This window comes from Scyliorhinus canicula, chromosome 3 (genome assembly GCF_902713615.1).
Source record: "Scyliorhinus canicula chromosome 3, sScyCan1.1, whole genome shotgun sequence".
Lineage (NCBI taxonomy): Eukaryota > Metazoa > Chordata > Chondrichthyes > Carcharhiniformes > Scyliorhinidae > Scyliorhinus > Scyliorhinus canicula.
The window spans coordinates 111451905-111473172 of record NC_052148.1 but is presented as its reverse complement, the minus strand read 5'-3'; the positions used below and the strand labels follow the sequence as shown (position 1 = coordinate 111473172).

General features: G+C 46.7%; 1 protein-coding gene across 4 annotated transcripts in view; it reads left to right on the top strand.

The window, feature by feature from the left end:
• Positions 1-21268, top strand: part of LOC119962883 (calcium uptake protein 3, mitochondrial-like) — a 211743-nt gene that overhangs the window by 148741 nt on the left and 41734 nt on the right. For all 4 annotated transcript variants that reach the window (XM_038791113.1, XM_038791114.1, XM_038791115.1 and 1 more), the window contains one exon: positions 4841-5012. In XM_038791113.1, coding sequence (XP_038647041.1) covers positions 4841-5012 — 172 coding nt within the window. The remainder of the gene's footprint in view (positions 1-4840; positions 5013-21268) is intronic.

The window sequence follows — 21268 nt, the reverse complement described above, 5'->3', positions numbered from 1 at the left end:
TCAGGTGGGTCTCCTGGAGCATGGCCACGTCCGCCTTCAGCCCCTTCAGATGCGAAAACACCCGGGCCCGCTTAACCGGCCCATTCAACCCCCTCACGTTCCACGTAATCAGCCGGATCAGGGGGCACCCCGCCCCCCTCCCCCGTCGACTAGCCATAACCCATCGACTGCTCGCCTCTGGCCATCACCCATTCGGCCCGTTTCCCATGGCGATAGAACCTCACCCCGACCCCCCCCCCCCCCCCCACCCCAAGGCTAGGACCCGTCCTAGCCGCGACGCTCCCTCCACTGTACTCCCGTGAGCCAGCTGACTTCTGCTGACCCCGGCAGCTCCCGCTCTAACTCCGACCCCTCCCGATATGAGGTCCCCCCTCCTCCCCTGCATCAGCTCCTGGGCACCGCTTCAGCGCGGGAAACCCGGTCTAATAACCACGCCCCTCGCCACCAGCTCCACCCCCTCGTCCCGCAGCGCGGGAAACCAGAGAAAAGCCCGCGCTTTCACACTGCCCCACCCCACCAATGCAGCTCCCAAACCGCAGTCCAACCCAACCACCAACTCCGTACAAACAAAAACACAGATCAACCACAAACCCCAGTACCCCCCTTAGAACACAGAACTATAACCCACATCTTCCGAAAGCGAGAGAAAAAACAAAAGCAAACAAAATAACCCGCTACAGCATAAACAATGATACATGAATAGAATAGAAAAACTCCCACAGCCCCCAATCTCTAGTTCGAGTCCAGCTTTTCAGCCTGCACAAAGGCCCACGCTTCCTCCGGGGACTCAAAGTAGTGATGCCGGTCCTTGTAGGTGACCCACAGGCACGCAGGCGGCAACATGCCGAACTTCACCTGCTTTCCATGGAGCACCGCCTTCGTCCGGTTAAACCCGGCTCTCCGCTTGTCCACCTCCGCACTCCAGTCCTGGTAGATACGCACTACCGAATTCTCCCACTTCCTACTCCTCACCTTCTTGGCCCATCGGAGAACACACTCCCGGTCACTTAACCGATGGAACCGCACCAGCACCGTCCGCGGGGGTTCATTCGCCTTAGGCCGCCTGGCCAGCACTCTATGGGCCCCCTCCAGCTCCAGGGGCAGATGGAAAGATCCTGCCCCCACCAGCAAGTTCAACATCACGGCCACATAGGCCGGCAGGTCCGACCGCTCCAGCCCCTCCTCGAGGCCCAGGATCCGTAGGTTCTTCCTCCGTGACTGAAGCTCCATCTCCTCGAACCGATCTTGCCACTTTTTATGAAGTGCCTCGTGTATCTCCACCTTCCCCACGAGGGCCGAAACATCCTCCTCGCGCTCAGAGGCCTGCTGCTGCAACTCAAGTATCACTGCACCCTGGGTTGTCTGGGTCTCCAGCAGCTTACTCGTCGTCACCTTCAGGGATTCCAACAACTCCCCTTTCAGCTCCGTGAAATAGCGCAGAAGGGCCGCCTGCTGCTCCTCAGCCCACTGCCTCCACTCCTCAGGGGCAACACTTTGTCCACCTTGTGTCCAACACTTTGTCCAACCATTTTGTCCACCTTTCCCCGCTTTTCCAGGGGAGCTACTGCCGTTTTTCTCCTCGCTCCACTTCAAGTCCGAACCATAAATCCCGGGGGTTTTGCTCCAGACCCCTTTATCCACTGGAAATCGTCAAATCAGCGCCGTTTGGGACCCTTAAAAGAGCCCAAAGTCCTTTTAAAGCGGGAGCTGCCGAACGTGCGGCTTAGCTCCGCATGGCCGCAACCGGAAGTCTTCTCCAGCATTGTCCAGCACTTGTTCCAGATCCATCAGAGGGGATGGCAGCATGAAAAGCAGCACCGAGTTTCACAGACTCGGACACATGGATGGTGGGTAACAAAGGCCAGAAATCCTGTCCCCAAAATCCGAGAGGCGGCCCACCAGCAGGGCTTCAACCCCCACCTGGGAGGCAATAGCTGCTTTGGTGAGTGCCAGCACTCTTCATAAGAGGATGGGGCAGCAGTGCAGGAAAAAGATAAGCGACCTATGCATGGCCAGGGTAGGTCTGTCACCTTCAGTCACTCACTGCACCCTTTGACCCACCCCTTGCTCTTCCAAGGTGATCTCTCAGCCAGCCACCTCGTGGGATGCCCACAGGTGACGATGCTCCCTCTTGGCATCAACGCCCAGGCCTCCCATTACAGTCAGTCTTTTCTGGTGATGAGGATGTCATGCGCTGACAAAATGTAGAGGGACTGATCCACCCCAAAGGTGAGTTGGAGGAACACACCAGGACCCGTGACCTGCAGCAGATGAGAGCTCATCCGCGTCACTAAAGTCCATGATAAGCCTGTTCATTGGTAGGACGCATTCAACTCTCTGTCAAACAAGAGTCCGACATATCGCTGCGGAACAGTGAAGCATAATTTTGTCCTCAATGCGACTCATAATTATTCCCTGTAAAGTCCGGCCAATAACTTTAGCACCCTGCCATTGGCATCGGGCATCATCATGGAAACCTACCGCTGGTACCGCACTGACGCTGAGATAGCAGCCCCCACGGTTGGAGATATCTTCACCCCTAGTCCTGCTCATCTCCAAACTTAGAGGCTATGAGTACGGACCAAGCGACCCCTAGCCATGACCCAAGGTCCTTCCAACTCCTTCTCCATGGGTTTCCCCTCACCGGCCTCCTCAACCTCCTCCTTATCCGAGGAGATTTGATGCTCTTCCATTTCCCTGGGTCCAGGTGGCCTCTCCTTTGCAGAACCAAATTGTGCATATTTTACTTTGCTAGTTGAAATTGTGGCCATCTAAAATGGCTGGTTGCAGAGAATGATGAGAAATATGGTCAGGCTTGGGACACAGACAAGCTGCAGCTTGTATATTTGCAAAGGGCAGTCCAGTAGTATGCAGGAATTTACACCTGCAAATGGGCCATCCAAGGCGATTAAAGTAACAATGGGACTAGCAGGCTCATCACATCATCTTCCAGACTAGGTGGCACCTAGCTCCTGCTCTAAGCACTCCCAGGATTGGCCGCTGAGTGCCCACCCCAAAAGTGATGTGGCAGCCTCAGATTGGATGTGACCATCAGAGGGTGGAGCCCTAAGGAATTGATTGACATGACCCAGAAACCGCCCACTGAAGGGACGGGGGAAAGCGCAAGCCGGTTAAAAGGCACTGCACAACCCACACTCTGTCTCTTTTGGACCGGCTCCTGACCACCAACCGTAGCACAACTCCTAACATCAGCCAAGTTCAAGGACCCACGACATCTATCGAAGGACGACCATTCAGCACAGACGACCCAGCCGAGTTCCAGCCGCCATACGTGAGGAAACGCATAAGGCCATATCTACCCTGCACCGAGCCAGTCATTTGGAAGTTAAGTCAAGGTCGCTTAAACTGATAGTTATAGTCTATGTGTGCATGAACGCATGATTATCTAAATATATAACCTTGTGTCCACTAAATAAACTGTGATTGAACTGGCTACTTGTGTGATAATTTGTCCAATACATGGGGTTCGCTCACACACTATGGTTATTATAAAGAGAGGGAGCAACAAAATACAATCCTTACTATATGCTGAAATTACATTTCATGTTGTTTATCCTTACTATTTGTGGTCTATGGGTCAGAAAGTCGAGGATCCAGTTGCAGAGTGCGGAGCCAAGTCCTAGGTTTTGGAGCTTTGATATGAGCTTGGCTGGGATTATGATTTTGAAGGCAGAGCTGTAGTCAATAAATAGGAGTCTGATGTAGGAGTCCATGTTGTTGGGATGCTCCACAAATGAGTGTAGGGCTAGGGAGATGGCGCCTACTGTGGACCAGTTGTGGCGGAATACGAATTGCAGTGGAACTAGGCATTCTGAGAGTATGGAGTTGATGTGCCTTATGACCAACCTCTCGAAGCATTTCATTGCACTTGATGTCAAGGCCACCGGACTCTGGTCATTCAGGCACGTTGCTGGTTCTTCATTGGCACTGGTATAATGGTGGTCTTCTTGAAGCAGGTGGGGACCTCGGAACGAAGTAGGGCGAGGTTGAAGATGTCTGCGAGCACATCTGCCGGCTGGTCCGCGCATGATCTGAATGCACGACCAGGGACCCCTCCCAAGGGTTCACTTTCAAGAAGGCTGATCTGACTTCAGAACCTGCGACGATGGGTGCGTCCTGGTTTGATGGGTTTCCTGCTCGAACCGAGCATAGAATGCATTGAGTTCAGCGGTGAGGCGTGCACTGCTGCCGGAGATTCTGCTCCGCTTCGCTTTGTAGCCATTATGGTGTTTAAGCCTTGCAACAACCGACGAGAGTCCATAATACTAGACTGTGACCGACGAGTGTCTGTAACACTAGTCTGGGAATGGGACTGAGTGGATCTTCTACATAGAGGCATGGATTTGATGGGCTAAATGGCCGCCTGTGTGTAATGTTGCTATAACTTTCATTTTCACAGTAAATTTATTTCTGTGTTTGTGGAATGGGTATGACCTGTTCATTAAGTTATGTTTACAACACAAATTATTTACCACTGCATTATTTTGCATTAATGTTATTTAGTATAAAGTTGAAACACAGTCTTTACTTTATGCTAAAATTACATTTTGTAATCCTGGTTGGCAGATTCAAAAGGTGTGAATGGACTGTAAACAGTAATGTGGCTTTAACTTTAAATGGCACTTTAAATGGCTAGCAGTTATAACTTTTACTAAGGCCCTTATGAAGCAAAACGAGGTATATCTAAACTTCTGCAGTTTTCAGTAGTTTTCACTATGGTTCTACTCAAAAATATGTACCAGTCAATTTTGAATTTCAAAGTAACTTGATTTTTTTGATCGTATGCTCAAATTTATTTGTCTTTGTAATGTTACTTTAGGTTCATGGATAATATACAGACTGAAATTTTGGAGACTGAGTTCCTTTCATACTCCAAAGGAATGGCTACGATTAGTGAAGAAGATTTTGCTCGTATTTTACTACGTTATACAAATGTTGACAACACAGGCAGTTATCTGGAGTCTGTCCGTCAAAGGATTCCTGAAGAAAAGGTATGTAGTCTTATGTGTGATCTGCAGAATTTTCCCCAAAAGAAAGATTGAATTATTCATTTTTAAAATCAACTTTAATATGTTATCATTTTCATCTAGATTTAGTAAATAAAGTACCTTAAATCAGATTTCTATTACTAACCAGATCTAAAATACTTTGCATTTCAATCACAGCTTTAACAGATATTTCAAAACAGTTCATTGAAGCAAAACAGTTCAAGGAAGTTAAGAGATGACTTAAGCTCGGTCAAAAAGTAGGTCTTGAGAATGCTTTAAAAGTCAAGGAAAGAAGTTGAAATGGTAAAGAAAATTTGAGATGAAGTCTAATACAACTGATGTCACTATCATGAGTCGTGGAGCAGAAGGAAGGAGAGATTCCTAGGAGGCAAGAGTTAGAACCAAAGGGCATAGCTGTCACATACAGCTCTGAAGGCTTACACAATCTGGATGAAGTAAGGCCAAGGAGGTTTTTTCAAATGAAGATAACATTTTGAATTTGATGCATAGAAGACAAAAAAAAATCAATGGTCAGCACAACTGATACATTGGCAAGGCACAGTGTGGAGTAGGACACTGGCAGTGAAGTATTAGATAGAATGTTTGCAAGAAAGTCATGAGAGCAACTAAGACTGGAGATAGCAGAAATACAAATGAGGATTTTGGTCGGAAAGGTTAAAGTTTAAAGCAGATTATTTGGCTGTCTGATGCTGAACCGTATCATTTTGAATATTACATCTTTTTGAGCCTAAGCTGAGCTCTGACCTCCTATCCAGTCTATCACTAATACTGGCTACTTGCGCCTGCATGACATCCTCTTGAGTCTGCCTTCACTTCAACCAGTCTGCTAAAGTCTCATCTATGCTAGTGTTACTCCTAGACTCAATTGTTACCGTGCTTTCCTGGCCGATATCCTACCTTGCAACCTCTGTGGAATTGAGCTCATCCAAAAATCAGCTCCGACCATGCTTAATTCACACAGCACTCCTGTGCTGGTGTGTACCACAACTTCTGCCTTGCATCCTCCTCCTCTGCACCCTCTCCTTGATATCGTTTACCTTGGCACCAGGGAAGCAACACATAATGTAGAACTATTTTTTAAATAAATTTAGAGTGCCTGTAATGAACTCCAATTGGCTTTATTGGTTGGCCAATTGGAGTATGAGCTCCCTCAATGATAGCTCATTGAGGGGGCCCATATAAGCACCTGGGTAGGCTTTGTGAGCCAGTCTTAAGTTGACTGGACTGCTAGCAGCACTGTTTGTAGCTGCTCCTGTAATATTGTTATTGTAAATAAATATTGGTGTGGTGATGGAACTCCTGCCTCCCGTGGATTACTACAGTGGCGACGAGGTAAACTAAGAATTTTGCGGAGACCAGCTGCCGCACTCGGAGGGTAAGCCTTGCCATTTTAAAAATGCCGTTTTTTGGGAGGTTAGAGGCATTCAACCCGGCTATTGAGGACTGATCCGAGTATGTGGAGAGAATGTGTTACTTCTTCCGGGCAAATGATATACTGACGGAGGAAAGGAGACGGCTTATCCTGCTGTCGGCGTGCGGACCCTCAGCTTTTGCCATTATACGTAGTCTGACTTATCCCGATGCGCCGGACACGAAAACTTTCCAAGAAGTAACGGAATTGGTGAAAGAGCACTATGACCCAAAACCACTCCTCATTTTGCGTAGGTACAGATTCTACACAGCGAAGCGGGAAGACAGGGAGTCAGTCACGAATTTCTTGACCCGCCTGAGAAGGCTGGCGGAAAAATGTGAGTTCGGCTCAACGCTAAATGAAATGCTTCGGGACCGGTTAGTATGTGGTATAAACGACCTCACAATACAGAAACGCCTGTTGGCGGAAATGGAGCTAGACTGCAGGCAGGCGTTACAGCTCGCACTGTCCCTAGAAAAGGCAGCAAGTGGGGCGCAGGAACTACAGGGCACGCCAATGGAGGTAGATACCTGTGAGAGGGACTACCACAATGGGTCCTGCTACCAGATAGCTGCTCTCAGGAAAAACCTGAGGGATAGAGGGAAAAAGGAAAACCCCAGAACTGCCCCCAAGTCTGCCAGGACTAACTGGAGACAGAGGGAAGTACCGGCTGAAGCTCCCCCAACAGAGAAGGACCGTTTCTGGCACCAAACAGAGTGGGGTAACAGCGACAGAAACCCTAGAAGGAGGTGGAAAAAGAAGAATAGCAGGTGGGGACGCAGGGAAGTACACAACCTAGACGCCCCATCCTCCTCCGAAAGGGAACAATTATATAATATTGCAACAAAGAAAGCAGAACCCATTAAGATTACCCCACGGGTGAACGGGCGGCCGACAATAATGGAAATAGACATGGGAGCGGCCGTATCAGTAATGGGAGTGGCAGCATTTAGAAAAACCAAAGATGGACTCCAGCCACTAACCCTAACAAAAACATCGACGAAACTTAAAACCTACACGGGGGAACCCCTGGAAGTTCTAGGCACGACTCATGTACCCGTGGAATATGAGAAACAATTGCTCAGATTACCATTGACGATAGTAGAGGGCTCCGGACCGAGCTTAATTGGACGAAACTGGCTGAAAGACCTAAAATTAGATTGGATGAAAATTTTCCATAGTGGAAGCGGGCAGTTGAAATGAAAAAAATGAAAATGAAAATTTGCTTATTGTCACGAGTAGGCTTCAATGAAGTTACTGTGAAAAGCCCCTAGTCGCCACATTCCGGCGCCTGTCCGGGGAGGCTGGTACGGGAATCGAACCGTGCTGCTGGCCTGCTTGGTCTGCTTTAAAAGCCAGCGATTTAGCTCAGTGAGCTAAACCAGCCCCCAGTTGAGTGGAGTACTCCAAAAATACCCGGAGGTCTTCCAGGAAGGTTTGGGGGAAATCATAGGCGCCAAAGCAACTTTGCACGTGGACCCAGAAGCCCTTCCGAAATTTTGTAAGGCCAAGCCGGTACCTTTTGCTTTAAGGAAGAAAGTAGATGACGAAATAGAAAGGTTACGGCGCGATGGCATTATCAGACCAGTACAGTTCTCAGAATGGGCAGCGCCAGTGGTACCAATTTTGAAGCCAGACGGCTCGATACGTCTCTGTGGAGATTTCAAACAGACAGTAAGCAAATACGCACTGCTGGACAAATACCCAATCCCGAAAATAGACGACCTATATGCCAAATTGGCAGGTGGGCTTTTGTTCACGATACTGGACACGAGCCACACCTAACTGCAGTTAAAACTGGACAAGGACTCCTAGAAGTTCGCTACGATCAACACCCTGAAGGGCCTTTTTCGTTATACTAGGCTACCTTTTGGAGTGTCATCAGCCTGCGCTATATTCCAGCGCACGATGGAAAATATTCTGCAGGGACTACCGCAGGTGGCGATTTATTTGGACGATGTCTTAATCACGGGTAGGGCAAACAGGGAACACTTAAGGAACCTGGAGGGAGTGCTCAGGCGTTTTGCAAAGGCAGGCGTACGGCTAAAAAGGGAAAAATGTGTTTTTCTGGCCCCACAAGTGACATACCTGGGATATAAAGTAGACGAGCCAGGCTTACACCCATTAGAAGACTAAGAGTAAGGGCAATAAAAGAAGCCCCAGCTCCCACCACGGTCCAGGAGTTACGATCATTTCTAGGGTTGGTAACCTATTATGGAAAATTTATTGAAAATAGGGCGTCCATCCTAGAACCCCTCCACCAGCTACTAAAAAAGGGGCAAGAATGGAAATGGTCCGCCCGCCAAAACCGAGCATTTAGGGACATTAAGGAACAGTTGTCATCCGAAAATGTCCTAGAGCATTATGACCCAAGGAAGAGTTGGTGGTCACTTGTGATGCATCCCCCTACGGGGTAGGAGCCGTCTTAGCCCATCGAGGAAGGAATGGGGAAGAACGGCCAATAGCCTATGCTTCGAGGACCTTGGCGATGGCTGAGAGGAAGTACGCCCAAATCGCGAAGGAAGGACTGGCGGTGATATTCGCAGTAAAAAAAATTCACCAGTATCTGTACGGGCGGAAATTCACCATAGTGACGGACCATAAGCCGTTATTAGGGTTATTAAAAGAAGACAAGTCAATACCCCCGATTACATCAGCTAGAATCCAACGCTGGGCGTTGCTACTGGCGGCGTATAGATATGTTCTGGAGCACAGACCGGGAACGCGAGTAGCAAATGCAGATGCTTTGAGCAGACGTCCCCTCCGGGACACTCCGCCGCAAATACCAAAAGTAGAGGAGACAGTAATGACTCTAAATTTTTTGGACACCCTACCAGTAGACGCACAACATACTCGGTTGTGGATGCAAAAGACCCAGTTTTAGCCAAGATGAAGCATTTGCTGCTAACAGTGGAACTGGAAAGACCAGTGGAGCCCCAGATGCACCCATACTGGAGCAGAAGGGACCAAATGACCGTAGAAGACAGTATCCTATTATGGGGAGCCCGGGTAATAGTCCCAGCTCAGGGCTGTCAGGCAATCTTAACTGAGTTACATCACGGACACCCAGGGGTGTCTAAAATGAAGATGCTAGCTCAAAGCTACGTTTGGTGGCCAGGTTTGGACACAGACATAGCAGCCTTGGTACGTCGGTGCCAGGAGTGCCAACAGAGGCAAAGAGTGCCACCAGCGGCGCCATTGCACCCATGGGAATGGCCAGGCAGACCGTGGACCCGCCTGCATATTGACCACGCCGGCCCTTTCATGGGCTCAATGTTTTTGGTGATAGTGGAAGCCCACTCCAAATGGTTGGACGTCCACCCGGTAAGCACGGCAAGCACAGCATCGACAATTGAAAAGCTCAGGGCCTCGTTTACAACACATGGACTTCCGGAGGAATTGGTGTCGGACAACGGAACGGCATTCACAAGTGGGGAATTTGGAAAATTCCTGAAGGAAAACGGAGTCCGTCACATCAAAACGGCCCCTTACCATCCAGTGACCAACGGCCAGGCAGAGAGAGCGGTCCAGACACTTAAAGCGGGACTCAAGAAGCAGCCGGCAGCGTCAATGGACACAAAGCTCTCCCGCTGTTTGATTACAGGACCACACCGCATTCCACAACGGGCATACCGCCAGCTGAACTCTTAATGGGAAGGCGGCTGCGAACAAGGCTGAGTCTCCTTTTCCCAAATTTAAAGGGGAAAGTGGAGAAACAACAGGAGGCCCAATGCAGGGGGCATGATAATAGTTCGGCAGCAGAGACATTTCCAGGTGGGGGCACCGGTTTGGGTCAAGTATTATGGAAATGGACCAACGTGGGTCAAAGGCACGGTAGAGTCCCAAACAGGTCCCATATCCTATGAGGTTTCGATAGGAGGTAAGGTGCTGAAGAAACACCTAGACCAAATAAGGGCAGCGGAACCACACCTGGAGGCAGGCGAAGCAGGACCGCCTCAAGCTGGGATAGCCCAGACGGAAAGGATAGCCACACCCCAGCCCTAAGCAATTTCTCCAGACCCCGTCATCCAGTCATCAGAGTCGGAGATGGACACGTTCGACGAGGCCGCCGCGACACCTCTCCCCGAGGAGGAGGAAGAACAACTTCCAAGGAGGTCGTCAAGGAAAAGACGGGCACCTATAAGGTACCCACTTCGGAGAAAGACCCGGTGGATGACACAGAGGTGACAGACCCAGACATGAGGAGCAGGAAGAAGCTCAGAGGAATGCCAGCTGGCAGGAATTCCTCGGACCTTGGGGGGAGGGGTGTAATGAACTCCAATTGGCTTATTGGTTGGCCAATTGGAGTATGAGCTCCCTCAATGATAGCTCATTGAGGGGTCCCATATAAGCACCTGTGTAGGCTTTGTGAGCCAGTCTAAAGTTGACTGGACTGCGAGCAGCACTGTTTGTAGCTGCTCCTGTAATATCGATATTGTAAATAAATATTGGTGTGGTGACGGAACTCCTGCCTCCCGTGGATTACTACAGTGCCCAATTCATTTTTTCCAATTAAGGGACAATTTAGTGAGGCCAATCCACCTACCCTGCATATCTTTGGGTTGTGGGGGCGAAACCCACCCGAACACTGGGAGAATGTGCAAATTCCACACGGACAATGACCCAGAGCCGGGATCGAACCTGGGACCTTGGCGCTGTACGACAGCAGTGCTAACCACTGCACCACCGTGCTGCCCTATAATGCAGAACTATTGATGATATATTCAGTGAGCTTTTTTAAAAACAATTTGAGCTCTGGATATGGGAGTCGTTGTCAAGGCAAACATTTATTACCCATCCCTAGTTGCTCTTGAGGTGGTGGTGTTGACCACCTTATGGATCTGCTACAGTGTTTCTGGCGGAGGTACTTCCACAATGCTGTTATGTGCAGAGTTCCAGGATTTTAACACAGAAATGTGATAGAATGGTAATGTATGACCAATTCAGGGAACTGTTATGAAGGGAGCTCCAGATTTCTGACACAGTGACGTTGAGGGAATAGTGATATAGTTGTAAGTCAGGAAGGTGTGCAGCTTGGATGAGAAATTTCAGATGAAGATGTTCCCATGTGTCTGCTACTCTTGTCCTTCTGGGCGGTAGAGATCCCAGGTTTTCTGTCAAAGGAGAATTGGCGGGTTACTGCAGTGCACCAGCCACTCCAGTACTTACCCCCCATATTGCAGGGAAGGGAGCGGGCGCCAAAATCGGCAGCCAGACCACCATTTTTCAACAGATAGTCAAGACTCAAATTAGACTTCTTATCAAGCCAATTGATCCTGATAAGATGCCGCTCATGCCATAAAAAGTTGGTGTGCGCAGTCGGACAAGAGTGGGCAGCCCAATTTTTAAAAGGGCGAGAAGGAAGGGTGGGGATTTCGGTCTTCAAGGTCGACTCCCCCTGCAAATAAAACTCCATGCTTTCTCCCTACATGCCCGCAGCCTGAAACCTGCAAACTGGCACCTTACTCTCCCTGACCAAGACCCCGGACTGAGCTGTTTCTGGGGATTCATGAGCCTTCTCCTCCTCCTCCTCTTGAAGTCTTTGGTAGCGCCTACAAACACGCTCTTGGCTCTGCTGGGATTAACCAGCTGCTGACTAAACTTCTGAGAGCAGGACTCCCTGCTCGATGATGGGCAGAGGTACCACTCTGCCCTGGTTTAGCTTGCCCAGAGCCTGTTATGGCTGTGGGAGGGCCAACATGGAGCGGATTGGCTCCACCAATGGCTTTGCTTCCAGGGTGGAGGATGGTGCCATCTGCACCCCTCCCGTAATACTCAGCCCATATTACTCCATCTGTCAATCTGTCTTGTACAAAATAAACTTTTGATTATTGCTGATTAATTTTAAACATTAAGCATTTCTCTTAATTTGCTTTCACCAGTCTGTTTGATAATTACTTGACAATCTAGGAAGGAAAGAACACACTATTCAGCCCTCTGAATCCCATACCCTGGGGGTCACCATGATTAGAAACTCAACTAGGCCAGCCATATTGCCTTAATTTTGGAGTAGAATGTGTGAAACAGTTATGGTAGAATCATGGAATAGAATCCCTATAGTGCAGAAGGAGGCCATTCGGCCCATCTAGTCTGCACCGGCCCATTGAATGGGCACTCTACCCAGGTCCACTCTCCCGTCCACCCCACCCGATCCCCGTAACCCGATAACCTCACCTGCACATCCATCAACATTCGGGGGTAATTTATCATGGCTAATCCACCTAACCCGCACATCTTTGAACTTTGGGAGGAAACCGGAGCACCTGGAGGAAACTTAAGCGGACACAGGGAGAACATACAAACTCCGCACAGACAGTGACCCAAGGCTGGAATTGAACCCGGGTTCGTGCCACTGTGAGGCAGCAGTGCTAACCACTGTGCCACCATGCCTCCCAACAATGGAAAGTGAAAAGTGAGCCAAGAACTGCATTGATGGACGGCATAGCATTTCTAGCTGTGTTGCTAGTTGGTTATCCGTTGAACTGTAGCATGCCCACATTATCTAATTCATTTAATGTACTCATTTAAAGGCTGTCAACCTATTTTCTAATTATCAGAAATAAAAGTAGAATAGATTTTCTTTTTAAAAAATAAATTTAGAGTACCCAACTATTTTTTTTCCAATTAAGGGGCAATTTAGCGTGGCTAATCCACTTAACCTGCACGTCTTTGGGTTGTGGGGGTGAAACCCACACAGACAAGGGGAAAATGTGCAAACTCCACACAGACAGTGACCCAGAGCTGGGATCAAACCTGGGTCCTCAGCGCTGTAGGCAGTAGTGCTAACCACTACACCACCCAGCCGCCCAAAAATAGAATAGTATATATGTTTTAATCTGCTTTGGTTCTCTGATACAGCCTTTATATTCAAAATGTCTCAAATTACAAAAGTACTGAGATACCTTAACACCGGTTTGGCCAACGTACAATCCGCCATTCCCCTCTATCTGGTCTGCAGACTCGGGTAAATGAAAGATAGTGATCTGCAAGGAGCTACTCCTCCAATCACAGGCCCTGTCTGCAATTGGCAGAGCAGTGTGAAAGTGAGTGGCTGAGTTGAGTCTCTCTCCACCTTTTGCTGTGCTCTCTCTCTCACCATCTTGCACAGCTACTGGCCCCTTAAAGGAGCATGGGGCCAAGATGACGGAACAGACTGAGGCAATGTTGAGAAATAGCAGTCGCAGCAACAGCATCTACCCAACCCCCTGCTCAGGACACTGGTGTCTCAGACAGGGGAGAGTGATGAAACATGTTTTGGCATCTTCACAGCTGTTCCGAATTCCTCCTCAGCAGTAAAACGTCCGATCCTCGCAGGTCTGGGAGGGGAATGAATTAGTCTGCGTGTGTGAGTGTGTCTATGGGCAAGAACCCTAAGACTGGTAGTGAGCCCGACACACACACACACACTCAGACGCTTTCCCTCCTTCGCTTCCCTCCCCAAAGCCCTATCCATACAGCATCTGGGAGAGGAGTAAAGCCCAGGCTGAAAGGCAACCTGTTTTCGACCCCCTCACTTTCATATGAACTTTGTTGAGGCCAACTTAGTGCGTGTGAGGTGAACTTTGTCGAGATCAGCTTAGAGCATGCAAGATGAACTATGTTGAGGCCAGTTTGGAGTGTGTGAGGTGAACTCAAGGTAATGTCAGTTAAATCCAGCTGCTTGATTCAGACCCAGTCCCCACCCTTTCTCTGCTGACCAGGACTTGGGACCTAGCCTGTCTCTATAGTGAATTGCATTGTGCAAGGTTTATTCATGATATGCCTTTTTTGTAGCCTTCAGTATTTATTTTGGACGTTTCTGATTTGGCATGCAAAGGAATTCCAAATAACATAATTCTGACATTAATGATCTAGCAAGTCCTTTAAGGGATTACGGTGATGTAAATACGATGGAGGACTCAGCATATCTAAAGGAGCAGAATACCAGATGGTAGAAATCGTGCTTCAGCTGTACAAAGCCCTGGTTAGACCAAACCTGGAGTACTATCAGAAATGATGTGGCGATGCCAGCGTTGGACTGGAGTGAGCACAGTAAGAAGTCTTACAACACCAGCTTAAAATTCAACAGGTTTGTTTCGAATCACTAGCTTTCGGAGCGCAGGTCCTTCCTCGGGTGAATTCACCTGAGGAAGGAGCTGCGCTCCGAAAGCTAGTGATTCAAAACAAACAACCTGTTGGACTTTAACCTGGTGTTGTAAGACTTCTTACTGTACTATCAGAAATGTACCACACCGTGGGAAGTTATATTAGTAATGGAGTGAATGGAGTGCAGGTAAACTAGAAGAATACCTGGATTCTGGGTTAGGCAAGCTACAGTGCAAGATTCTTCAAATTAGGGCTGTAGTCCCTAGAATTTACAAGGTTTTGCTAGTTAGAAAGTCAAGGCTATTTCTGCTTTTTAAGCGAAAAGGCAAAAAATGTTGAATTGGTTAGCTCTGTTGCTTGGCACTTGGTAATGATCATTTTTATTCATTATTCCTTTTTTAAATAATCAATTTATTGCTTTGACATTGACTTTTAAAAATAATCATGTTTAATATTATGCCAATACTTATCTTTCCGAAATTTGCTCATTGGTCCTGTGATTGAGAAATAAAAATTGAAATGTGGCTCCTCGCGCAAAGAGATTGGATATTCCTCTTTTATCACTTTCAAAACAGAGTTGTCTAAATATTTATCTTTAAAAGAAAATCGTGTTTTTCCTTTCGAAGAAGATCAATGACTTAATTGTACAATTATTAGGTTATTGGTAAATTGTATTGATGAATGAGAAGTTCTTATCAGTAGGTGAAGAGATATTTTGAAAGAATTGAGCAGCTAAGAATAGTAAAGAGTCTGTTGATAACAAATGTCTGTTATCGGTGGGGTATCTGAGCAATAGAAAATCTGTGGTAAGTAATTGCATCAATGAAAATCAATAGAACTGGTGTTACAAATAATCCTTCAGGTGTGGGATGTTTTGGATATATTCCTTATGTTTTTGTTTATAAAAGGATCAGGTTAATCTATCTTGGAAAATGTGCAAACAATTTTATTTGCTTCAAACTGCTGCATGTTGGCAGTGTTGACAGTAAAGCTTGTGAAACCAGAACATCTGTTTATTTTGTATACTGGGCAGCCTTGCTTTTAGTTCGTTAGAACTATGTTTTAATTTCATACCCCCATTTTGCCAAAGGACTGTCTTTCGCATACTGCCCCTTTTTAATTGAGTAAATTGCAAAATTTCAATTTGAACTTGGGTACAGTTTTGTATACTTAACTTGGAATAATGTTTATTTTATTTGCAAGTAATAGATTACCTCCTTGCATCAGGTGGAGGCAGTATTTATGTGTTATCACTTCAACAGGATTTTTATTTCACTTTCTCTCTCTCCAAATTTTTTCACCTCCAGAAGACCATGCTTGGTTGGTTGCCCATTTATTTGTCTCTACCTATATGTCCTCAACCACCTGAATAATAATGCTTTGCTCACTCACAAACCTGGAATGCCCAAGAGGGTCTTCCTATCTCCCTTCACATTTGCCCCCAGTCCCAACAGCAGCACTTTCACTTATCTCACCCACACCATAGCACAGCAATGCTAAGGTAAACAATGGCAAAATTTGAATGGCAACTACCATGTTCATTTCCATAACTGTAATTATGATCAATTTAAATTAATACAACAATCAGTTAAAGTGGCCCAATATTTGTCACCTGCCCAAATAGATATTTCTTATAGTAGTCAAAATGGAAGCTTGGGGGGGAGGAGGTGCTTTTTATCCCTGGTAAGTGACTGGTAAGAAGTTTTTCTTTTCATTGTCTAATTTATTTATTTTTTCTTTCTTTTTTGGAATTGTAGTTGTATAAGTTTACCTAAGGTTTAAGGCATGGCAGGAGATCCCAGAACCGTGTCATGCTCCTCGTGTGCGATGTGGGAGCTCAGTCCACTGTCCCAGGCTCCTTCATGTGCAAGAAGTGTGTCCAGTTGCAGCTCCTGTTAGACCGCTTGACGGCTCTCGAGATGCGGATGGACTCACTTTGGAACATCTGCGATGCTCAGGACGTCGTGGATAGCACGTTTAGCGAGTTGGGCACACCGCAGGTGAAAGTTACTGAGGAAGATAGAAAATGGGTGACCAAAAGACAGAGCAACAGTAGGAAGGCAGTGCAGGTGTCCCCTGTGGTCATCTTCCTGCAAAACAGATATACCGCTTTGGATACTGTTGAGTATCAGGGGAAGGCAGCAGCAGGGCAGGAAGAAGAATGGCAGGGCTATAGTGATAGGGGACTCAATAGTAAGGGGAATAGACAGACGGTTCTGCGGATGCAATCGAGACTCCAGGATGGTATGTTGCTTCCCTGATGCAAGGGTCAAGGATGTCTCGGAGCGGCTGCAGGACATTCTGGGGGGGTGGGGGGGGAGGGTGGACAGCCAGCTGTCGTGGTGCACATAGGCACCAACGATATAGGTAAAAAATGGGACGAGGTCCTACAAGCTGAATTCAGGGAGTTAGGAGTTAAACTAAAAAGTAGGACCTCAAAAGTAGTAATCTCACGATTGCTACCAGTGCCACGGGCTAGTCAGAGTAGGAATGTCAGGATAGATAAGATGAATGCGTGGCTCGAGAGATGGTGCAAGAGGGAGGGATTCAAATTTTTGGGGCATTGGAACTGGTTCTGGGGGAGGTGGGACCAGTACAAACCGGACGGTCTGCACCTGGGCAGGAATGGAATCGATGTCCTGGGGGGTGTTTGCTAGAGCTGCTGGGGAGGGTTTAAACTAATGTGGCAGGGGGATGGGAACCGATGCAGGAAGTTGGAAGGTAGTAAAACAGGGACAGAAACAAAAGGCAGTAAGGGGGAAAGTGTAAGGCAGAGAAGCCATAGTGAAAAATCAAAAAGGGCGACAGTACAAGGTGCAGTGACTGAGGTGAGCTAGGTAAATAGGCCCAGTAATACGAAAAGGAATAAAACGGGAAGTAAAAACATTAATGGTAAGCGACGCGGCAGGGGAAGACATGAAGGTATGGGTTCAACGACAAGGGAAATTAGGAGAAAAGTTAAGAGGAAATATAACTTAGGAGAGGTTACTGATCGAGGTGTTATGATTCAAAACAGAGGTAAAAAAGCCAACATAAGTGTACTTTACCTGAATGCTCGTAGTATTCGGAATAAGGTAAATGAGTTGATGGCGCAAATCATTGTGAATGACTATGATTTAGTGGCTCTTACTGAAACATGGTTAAAGGATGGTCACGACTGGGGAGTTAAATATCCGAGGGTATCAAACTATTCAGAAGGACAGATTGGGTGGTAAGGGAGGTGGTGTAGCTCTGTTATTTACGGATGACATACGGGCAATAGTAAGGGATGACATCGGTGCTATGGAGGATAAGGTTGAATTCATTTGGGTGGAAATCAGGAATAGTAAGGCGAAAAAGTCACTGATAGGAGTAGTCTATAGGCCACCAAATAGTAACATTATGGTGGGACAGGCAATAATCAAAGAAATAACGGATGCATGTAGAAATGGTACAGGAGTTATCATGGGGGATTTTAATCTATATGTCGATTGGTTTAACCAGCTCGGTCAAGGCAACCTTGAGGAGGAGTTTATAGAATGTATCCGCGATAGTTTCCTAGAACAGTATGTTTTGGAACCTACGAGGGAACAAGCGGTCCTAGATCTGGACCTGTGTGATGAGACAGGATTGATTCGTGATCTCATAGTTAGGGATCCTCTCGGAAGGAGCGATCACAATATGGTGGAATTTAAAATACAGATGGAGGGTGAGAAGGTAAAATCAAACTCTAATGTTTTGTGCTTAAACAAAGAATATTACAATGGGATGAGAGAAGAACTAGCTAAGGTAGACTGGGAGCAAAGACTTTATGGTGAAACAGTTGAGGAACAGTGGACAACTTTCCAAGCGATTTTTCACAGTGCTCAGCAAAGGTTTATACCAACAAAAAGGAAGGATGGTAGAATGAGGGAAAATCGACCGTGGATATCTAAGGAAATGAGGGAGAGTATCAAATTGAAGGAAAAAGCATACAAAGTGGCAAACATTAGTGGGAGACTAGAGGATTGGGAAATCTATAGGGGGCAAAAGAAAGCTACTAAAAAAGCTATAAAGAAGAGTAAGATAGATTATGAGAGTAAACTTGCTCAGAATATAAAAACAGATAGTAAAAGTTTCTACAAATACATAAAATAAAAAAGAGTGGCTAAGGTAAATATCGGTCCTTTAGAGGATGAGAAAGGAGATTTAATAATGGGAGATGAGGAAATGGCTGAGGTACTGAACAGGTTTTTTCGGTCGGTCTTCAGAGTGGAAGACACAAATATCATGCCAGTGACTGATAGAAATGAGGCTATGACAGGTGAGGGCCTTGAGAGGATTGTGATCACTCAGGATGTAGTGATGGGCAAGCTAATGGGACTAAAGCAAGACAAGTCTCCTGGCCCTGATGGAATGCATCCTAGAGTGCTAAAAGAGATGGCTAGGGAAATTGCAAATGCACTAGTGATAATTTACCAAAATTCACTCGCCTCTGGGGTGGTCCCGGCGGATTGGAAATTAGCAAACGTGATGCTGGAATCTATGATCAAGGAAGAAATAGCGAGGCATCTAGATGGAAATTGCCCCATTGGGCAGACGCAGCATGAGTTCATAAAGGGCAGGTCGTGCCTAACTAATTTAGTGGAATTTTTTGAGGACATTACCAGTGCGGTAGATAACGGGGAGCCAATGGATGTGGTATATCTGGATTTCCAGAAAGCCTTTGACAAGGTGCCACACAAAAGGTTGCTTCATAAGATAAAGATGCATGGCATTAAGGGTAAAGTAGTAGCATGGATAGAGGATTGGTTAATTAATAGAAAGCAAAGAGTTGGGATTAATGGGTGTTTCTCTGGTTGGCAATCAGTAGCTAGTGGTATCCCTCAGGGATCCGTGTTGGGCCCACAATTGTTCACAATTTACATAGATGATTTGGAGTTGGGGACCAAGGGCAATGTGTCCAAGTTTGCAGACGACACTAAGATGAGTGGTAAAGCAATACGTGCAGAGGATACGGGAAGTCTGCAGAGGGATTTGGGTAGGTTAAGTGAATGGGCTAGGGTTTGGCAGATGGAATACAATGTTGACAATGTGAGATTATCCATTTTGGTAGGAATAACAGCAAACGGGATTATTGTTTAAATGATAAAATATTAAAACATGCTGCTGTGCAGAGAGACCTGGGTCTCCTGGTGCATGAATCGCAAAAAGTTGGTTTACAGGTGCAACAGGTGATTAAGAAGGCAAATGTAATTTTGTCCTTCATTGCTTGAGGGATGGGGTTTAAGACTAGGGAGGTTATGCTGCAATTGTATAAGCTGTTAGTCAGGGCACACCTGGAGTATTGTGTTCAGTTTTGGTCTCCTTACTTGAGAAAGGATGTACTGCAGAGGAGATTCACTAGGTTCATCCCAGAGCTGAAGGGCGTTGGATTAAGAGGAGAGGTTGAGTAGACTGGGACTGTACTCGTTGAAATTTAGAAGGATCTCATAGAAACATATAAAATTATGAAGGGAATAGATAGGATAGATGCGGGCAGGTTGTTTCCACTGGCGGGTGAAAGCAGAACTAGGGGGCATAGCCTCAGAATAAGGGGAAGTAGATTTGGGACTGAGTTTAGGAGGAACTTCTTCACCCAAAGGGTTGTGAATCTATGGAATTCCTTGCCCAGTGAAGCAGTCGAGGCTCCTTCATTAAATGTTTTTATGATAAAGAGAGATAGGTTTTTGAAGAATAAAGGGATTAAGGGTTCTGGTGTTCGGGCAGGAAAGTGGAGCTGAGTCCACAAAAGATCAGCCATGATCTCATTGAATTGCGGAGCAGGCTCGAAGGGCCAGATGGCCTACTCCTGCTCCTAGTTCTTATGTTCTTACGTTGTTCATTACATAATCTCTCAGACGAAGTGGCACCAAGCACTTGCTCGGAGCACTCCCCAGTTTGGCCACTGAGTGCCCGCCCCAAAAGTGATGTGGCAGCCCATGATTGGATGTGACTGATCAGAGGGTGGAGCCCTGAGCAACTGATTGACAGTGACCCAAAGACCACCCACAAAAGGGGCGGGGAAAACACGCCTATTAAAAGGCAGTGCAGGCCTGCATTTCTTTCTCTTTCGGACCTGCTTTTGCGCCTGACATCAGACTTCACTGACATCAGCTAAGTTCAAGAGCCCGCAGCATCTACCGAAGGATGACAATCAAGCATAGACAACCTACCAGAATTCCAGCCGCCAGAAGTTAGAAAACAGATAAGGCTATATCTACTCTTTATCTGCCGGTCATCTGGGAGTTAAGTTAATGTCGTTTAAGCATAATAGTTATAGTCTTAGAGTGCATGAACGCATGATTACTTAAGTAAATAACCTTGTGTTTAATAAATGAACTCTGATTGAACTAAAATACTTGTGTGATTATTTGTCCACCATACACATTAAACACACACTGATTATAAAAGAGCAACATTTCCCATTGTGGGCACCCCCACGCCGTCGGGCAACCCGCGGGCACGAGTGTTTTGCCGACAAAAGGGAGGATCACGCCGACAGAGACTTTAGCCCATGGTTTGAAGATGCATACCGTCAATATGTCTGCTAAAGTGATTAAGGGCTTCTAAAAGAGGCAATCCTTGATTTTACAGGGGGAATGTTCTGACAATAGATTTGAGAAGCATTTATTTGTTTACAGAGAAGTGGCCAATGGAATATTGTTTTGTTTTGGAGGTCCTGGGGTGTAGATAATTTATGGGATGTATTGTATTTTGTCCTGGATAATTAGGTCCTGGAATA